Below are 7,267 nucleotides of genomic sequence, written 5' to 3' on the forward strand. Positions count from 1 at the left end.
CTATGTAAATTGATTTTCTCTTTTATGTAAAATTTTACAATTTACTTATAATATATAGGTATACTGTATACACAAATATTACATACATTATTTCTGCAATTGTTCACAAACAAAACACATAACTCAATTGAACATGTGATGTCGAACGTGAACTGAAGCCACAACAACCGTTCAAGTGGAATCGCGTTAGAGCAAACGAGTTCGCGTTTTACAAATATCGTTCCTCAATTCATAAATCGCGTTCGAGCAAATTCGCGTTGTCAAAACACGCGTTATAGCAGAACTCACTGTACTCATCATACAAAAAGTGACTGCTATGCATCACAAGACCTTTTTGCAGACTATGTTCCGGTACAGAGTTACGTGACATGCACTGACAGCAATAATGATGATGAAAGTGAAGATGAAAATGATGAAAGTGAGTCTAATGGTAACAGAGTGACACTAATGTATCACAACAAGAACATACAGACTGTGAGGAGGTAGAAATGGACAGTGACGAGGCATGCATTGACCTTGATAGTGATGAAAGTGTGCCTGAACCAACGAATGCGAATGAAAGTGAGCCCATAACTCAATCTTATAATGAAACTAAACTGTTGCCGGCATCAAAAATCAATGATCTAGTTCATGAAGAATCTGTGTGGCGATTTTTAGAGAGGGCAGAAAAAGACTTTGATCAGTACATGATTGATTATGAAGAGGCCATTTAAGTTAAACGCACTCCTCAGGATTTACGTAACTTCAAGTTACTACGATATTCAGGGATAATAAAACGAAGGAACTAAACAAAGTAAGATTGTAATACTATTATCAGAATACTCTCTTAACCAAAGAATATGCAAACTTTCTAAGCCTTTGTATTCGTCTGTTAATTACGTTGGGGGGGGGTTCATGGTAGGGGGTGGGATGAGTGTAGTGGTGTTTCCTCATTATTACACACTATTAAACTTAACAATATTATAAATCTTTGGCTAATAATAGGGACGGAAAGATAAATACTAATAGGCAAATGAGTTTTTATTATTATTTTTGGGGGGGGGGGGTGGTAAAACGAGTGCTGTTTTTGGTTATCATTAACTTGTTTTACAGTATTAACCCACAAATATTAATAAAAAAAAATTGCAGAAAAATGCGATTATTGTTGGTTTGAAGATCAAACAACTCTACATCACGGGTTATTTTCATTCAACTCGCAATAAATTAATAACTATTCACTGTACTAATTTCCAGTTGTCACAGTTCGCTAGGAGAGGGATTAAGCTGCACGATAAAAAAAAGAACCCTCTAGCTTAAAAAAAAAGTTATGGTTGTTTGAACCTTGAAAACTTTCAACGTGTTTTTCTCAGCTTTTTGAATTTGGAGCTTCACCCCCTTCTAATGCAGAGTGCGTCAACTGATGTAGTATTTCTCAAAAAGTTTCACTAATGATTAGAAATACAAAAAACAACACAGGGACAAAACTTTTCATATATCTTTAGGAGGGTGTGAGGATCACAGGGTGTGTTAGGAGCACAAAGTGACTTAAGGTCAACAGCTAGAGGATATTAAGGCAAAGTGAAGGTTTGGGGACAGTAGAGTCAGAGTGGAAGATTAGGTAAAACAACAGTGGAGACTTAGGTAGAGTCAGAGTGGAGGTTAAGGTGAGCACTCTTCATAACCAATGTCATCATTTGGTAGGTTATACTCACCAGCTTGACTCCTGAGGGCGGGTTCTTCATGGCCTTGACGACGCGTATGTCATCTTGTTTGAGGGTGTTGAGGGCGTCTGTGGCAGCATTGAGAGCTGGTACTGCCTTGGCGAGCTCCTTTTCACAGTCGTCTTTTATGGCCTGTGCATCGGCAAACTTCTTATTGGCCACCGCCTCGTCTGCCGCCACCAACTGAGAACAAATTTGTTATCAACAACCAAGAAATGAGATATGTTATCACTTTCATCTTTTTTTTTTACCAAGAGAGGCAGGGTTAACATTAGAAGGGAACATAAAACACGAACACAAAAACAGCAATAACTAGCAAGGTGTTCATGATAGTAACAAGAACCTTGCCAATGACAATATTTTACATCAAGATCACAAAACACTGACTGAATTGTGACTACAACATTGGTTTCATTGTGGTATCTTCAACAACCTTCCATGTTTCACTTATGTTTGTTCTTCTGGGTTTGGGGAATTATACTTGTGTTTGTATCTATGAACAAAATATATAAAAGAATGGGAAGGGTAGCTTCGATGAAACCTGGCAGGCTAAAAGGTTATTTACCTCAGAGAAAATAAATAAATTTGGGCAAGTAAAGCTAAAGAATAGACTGGTGAACTCTAGTGAAACAGTCTTTTTTTTTTATCCTCTTCACCACTGATTGGCTCGTTAGGTGCTTGGGCGATCGGTCACGTCTCTGTTACTTTTCCTTTTCTTTTATCCTCTTCACCAAATGATCGTCAAGGGTTGAGTGTAGGCAAAGGAAGAGGTACGGTAATTGAAAGCTGGGGTAAATATATTCAAAGCCATGGTCACAGTCACATTCCACTGTATGTGTCTGTTGTCTACACAACTCTTTATTAGAGTTAATGAAACTTGGGACTATAGGTTGCTGTTGATTAAGAGAAATCTAGTCTAATTTTGGAGAAAGCAGGTCAAGGTCACACTTACAGTTCACAGTCAAAGACAATATATTTCACATCTGTTAAATTTGCTAGGTAGATTGAATGATCAATAACCACATAAATTTTTTATGTATTTTAGTGCATGAAATATAAAGGGCTCTTTGAACTTGATTTCTTATATATTTTCTCTTAATTTAAAGAAGTTAGTTGTCTAAACCAACCAATCTATCTAATTTCATTAAAAACAATTAACTCGCTTCGACATATTTTCTACACAACCAAACTCACACATGTAGTGTAGTTATAGCACCTGGTTGAGTATTATCTGTAGTACATTTCTGCACTTCAACATACACACTGTACCATCTATTACAGAGTTAGAGATACATCTTTTTGTTATAGAATTATTAATAGTATTAACAGGTAAGTTTGACAAGTGAAAGATAACAGCTTCACACCTCTTGTTTCCTCTCCACTTGGATGGTGTCTTGTTCGATCTTGATCATAAGTGCCTCCGTGTTGGCAGAGGTCTCCACTAGGCGGGGCTGCAGCAGCTTTAGCTCTTCTTGCAGTTCAGTGATCAACAGCTTGGCCTCTTTCAGTTTCTCCAGACCTGTCACATACCTTCAGAGATGAAATGGTTAATGTTTTTGGCACTAAGAATGCATATTCATACATTTAAAATAACTTGGGCACAATATTATTGATTTTCACAAGTGAAATAAAAACAAAATCGAAGTTGGGTCGGGTAATTCTCATAGACTAAAATTCATCAATAGATGTACAGTATAACATTACTAAAGCTGGTGATGAGCTTCCTGAGCTTTACCTGTCCCGTAGTGTGAGGATCTCTGAGCGCTTCTTAAGGAGGAGCTGCTTGAAGGTGAACACGAGCTCCAGGTAGGAGGTGGATGTCACAATGTCACATAGTACCTCCGCCGCAGCTGCTCATAGAACCTGTAGGAGCACTCATCAAGGTCTCATGTATGTCTGGTTAATTAAGGTATTGGAGGGCTACCAACGTCTCATGTACAGTATGTCTTATGGTTTTAATGAGGTCTTGGAAGCCCACCAGGTTCTCATGGGTTAATTAATGTCTTGAACCCCTGGGCTTCAAGTCAAGTCATATGGTGTGCATCTTTAGAGCTTCAGGTCACCTCATATGAAATTTTGACATTTAGTGGGCCTATTTGAATATAAAATGCACTAAACTAACTCAGAATAATGGGATAAACTCTCCTGTCTCATGTGGTGACATGCGAACTTCACATGCTACCACCCACAATGCCTTAGTACCAATCGCGTCTCAAGATGCAGAGGTCACGTCGATCACACTTGCCCAATCCCAGCACCTCCATTCCCAGCTCCCAAGCATGCCAGATAAGTGGTCCTATGCCTGTGCAGTACTATTATTTTCTACATGATCATCATTGGCCAGTCAGAAGTTAAAACACAAACAATCAAACATGGATGTTTTATTGAAGAGAGTTTTCTGACTGTGGTAAACTGTATTTACATAATTAAAAACAAATTTCTAGTATAAAAAGACAGACATCAGTCTATAGATTGCTCAGGTTTGCCTACTTGAGAAACAACTGGATAAATGCTAAAATGAAATCCACACGAAGCAGTCTTTGACCCTTGGTAGTTAAACTGAAAATGATAACATAAGCAAGGTGTGGATGTCCTTGAAACTACCTGTGGGCAAGGTCATCAATGCTGTGGTGGAAATACTTGCAGACAGTGACACAGTGAGCCAACAATGATGCCTCCAGTTTAGTTTCCTGCAGCAGTGATGTGGCCACCATCTCCAAGGCATCATCAGGCCATGCAGTAAACCTGAACAAGAAAAGGTCATAATCTTGTGACTCTACAGAATTATACTGGCATTTGCCATTTAACAGAACTGCATTCTACAGAGTTTTGAAGTTATGGAACTCAAAAACAGAGGATATTAGTCACTAACGATCTACTGTCTTCCTAATAGAAAACGAGCTGTGGTTGCCATACTGACCAGAACGTATAAAAAATTGTCCCAAACACAATATCTGAGAGAGAAACAAAATAAAAGTCACTCGATTTCCTCACCGTGCTAAGATGTATAAATACCCTATATAAAATCCTCGTGGCACTTAGTATTTCAGCTATTACAACAAAAATTTTAGCGGTGCTTTCATTGTGCGTATTTACACCCGATTCGCCAGGCAAGACGATGACGGTAGCAATGCGTGTGATGGAGGGTGTGGGAGGGGGTTTTGAGAATTGCAATTAAATGCCAGGTAGCGACGTGTCCTCGAAACACATCGACCCCATGGTTAACAATACCTTTTTTTTGGAGGACTGTACATTTCATTCTGCAACCTGGCATTTGTTTGTGTTTTTTGTGTATGTTTTTTGTATATGTGTTTCCATTGTTTTCCTAAGCTTGGCCAGAGGACATTAAGTGCTAGAGGCAGCAGTGGCATTAAGAGAAACAGGAAGGCAATTAATCTGATGTGAAATTACATGACAAGCATTATGTTTCTTGCTGGTAACTGTACTACAGTATTATTTCTATTTATGATTTTATTTGAGAAGCAGGTATTTATTATACTATTTTAGTGCATATTTACTTGATACATATAGTAGTACTGTATTATATTTTGGGGGGTAAAAATTTTCCCTTTAAGAAGGCAAAATTTTCTTTGGAAACACATTGCCAATTATTATTACAGTATTGTTATTAATGAAATTATTATCATTATTATTATTAGCATTATTATGACAGTATTACTGTACATTATCATTATAATTCTTACTAATCTTATTGTTACTGTATTACTATTATTATAAAGCCCTGCATAAAAAGGATTAGCACTATAGATAATATCAATGAGCTCTCACATAGCACTGAAAGTAAAAACCTGTAAATTTTTTTTTATTAACTTTCTAAAATCCTATAAGAAGAAACCATTATTGTACCACAACAATATTATACACTACACTACCACAACATTACACACTACGCTACCAGGGACACCTGACAATACACAAGTGAGGGACACCTGGCAACACGACATCTTCTAACACATGAAGCAGTAGACCCACCAGGACCTACCAGTCTATAGTGCAGCAGTTAATGAGGGAGGGGAACATCCTGAGCCTGGTCCCGAAGGTGTCGCCTATGGGGGACATGGCCACTACCAAGTGCAGGTTGGCCTTCACTCGCTCGTTGAAGTAGCCAAACAGTGTCATAGGTGAGGAGTCCATCTTCTTACCCTTATTGGGATATTAATCTGAGGTTACAATATGTATTATATTGGTTGAGGAGTGTGGTCCACATTATAAATATAAGATGACCCAATGAAACAATTATCAGATGAAAGTAGGATACTATTTCTTGTTGGGATATAAAAATTTTGTATCAATTGAAGATAACTGAAGATTAGTCTTCCCAGCATATTTTACTACAGTAGGTTAGGTTAAGTTAGTGTTAGTGTTTAAACATCAGATGAAATAAGCTGAGATGCTTAATCTTCCTGTGGTCCCAAAATTTTCAATGTTTAGCTGGACCTAACTCTAATAAACAAGATAAATACTGTATAGTGAAAATACTGTACAGTACCGTACATTTATAAACTTTATCTGAATTTCTAAGTTATGTACGTAGCGCTCAAGAACAATAAAGTTATTTATCTACATGAATGAGTAAATAGTGCATAACACTTATTCAAAAAGTATACATATCCTAAATATAATACAACACAGCAACATGTACAGTATATGGTCAACAAGTGCATTACAGGAAACAAGTAATAACAACTAAATTACTATTATGAGCAGCCCACCATGGTATCAATTCCAGTTCTGTATTCCCAAAGCTTATATGGGAACATCCACCTCTACGTATATTTGTGATCTTACTTCACGAGTTTAGTGATAAGGCTCTAGCACTCAAGTTGACGCGCACATGTTCCCTGACTCCATTAGTGAAGGAGCCATAATAACAGAATCTTGATCTTCCAAACCCAGCCAGGGCAAGGATTCTCAAAGCTTTAGGCTTTGTACATTAAATTGTTTCTCATAAATGGAGATAAAGCAAGGTTTCAAATAAGCAGACATAAGAAAGAGCATACAAATAATGTTCAAAATGGGTTCCAAATTATACTGAGCGTCTACCTACACTGGTACTTTATTTTATCACCAATTAGAGGTCAAAGTTAACATGAATTCTGACCCAGTATTGTCAACATATTGTAGTAAATGTTAACATGAATTCTGACCCAGTATTGTCAACATATTGTAGTAAATGTTAACATGAATTCTGACCCAGTATTGTCAACATATTGTAGTAAATGTTAACATGAATTCTGACCCAGTATTGTCAACATATTGTAGTAAATGTTAACATGAATTCTGACCCAGTATTGTCAACATATTGTAGTAAATGTTAACATGAATTCTGACCCAGTATTGTCAACATATTGTAGTAAATGTTAACATGAATTCTGACCCAGTATTGTCAACATATTGTAGTAAATGTTAACATGAATTCTGACCCAGTATTGTCAACATATTGTAGTAAATGTTAACATGAATTCTGACCCAGTATTGTCAACATATTGTAGTAAATGTTAACATGATTGTTCTATAAACTATAAACAGTGGATGGTATGATCGAA

General features: G+C 37.0%; 1 protein-coding gene across 4 annotated transcripts; it reads right to left on the bottom strand.

Moving 5' to 3' along the window:
- Positions 1-1,465: 1,465 nt before the first annotated feature.
- On the bottom strand, positions 1,466-6,896 carry LOC121854175 (dynein axonemal heavy chain 7-like). Of its 4 annotated transcripts, none has more exons than XR_006086502.1 (5): positions 5,704-6,891; positions 4,305-4,445; positions 3,436-3,563; positions 3,065-3,219; positions 1,466-1,883 (listed from the first exon to the last, which is right to left on the bottom strand). XR_006086502.1 is itself a non-coding variant. In XM_042348640.1 (2 exons), exons 1-2 carry the CDS (start codon positions 5,853-5,855, stop codon positions 4,301-4,303), a joined length of 297 nt encoding a protein of 98 aa, XP_042204574.1. In that variant the 5' UTR covers positions 5,856-6,896; the 3' UTR covers positions 3,570-4,300. The 4 variants fall into 4 exon arrangements, 1 of the variants encoding a protein (XP_042204574.1); XR_006086501.1 differs by lacking the exon at positions 5,704-6,891 and adding an exon at positions 4,695-4,893 and having other exon boundaries at positions 1,471-1,883; positions 3,065-3,230; XR_006086500.1 differs by having other exon boundaries at positions 1,473-1,883; positions 3,065-3,230; positions 5,704-6,263.
- Between the last annotated feature and the right edge of the window lie 371 nt (positions 6,897-7,267).

The sequence above is a fragment of the Homarus americanus genome, unplaced genomic scaffold (assembly GCF_018991925.1).
Source record: "Homarus americanus isolate GMGI-L3 unplaced genomic scaffold, GMGI_Hamer_2.0 scaffold59646, whole genome shotgun sequence".
NCBI lineage: Eukaryota > Metazoa > Arthropoda > Malacostraca > Decapoda > Nephropidae > Homarus > Homarus americanus.

Coding starts and splice junctions, on each gene's coding strand:
- LOC121854175 (XM_042348640.1), bottom strand. CDS start 5,855: ATGGACTCCTCACCTATGACACTGTTTGGCTACTTCAACGAGCGAGTG. Junction 4,446..5,703: donor AACTGCTGCACTATAGACTG/GTAGGTCCTGGT, acceptor TTTCTTGTTCAG/GTTTACTGCATGGCCTGATG.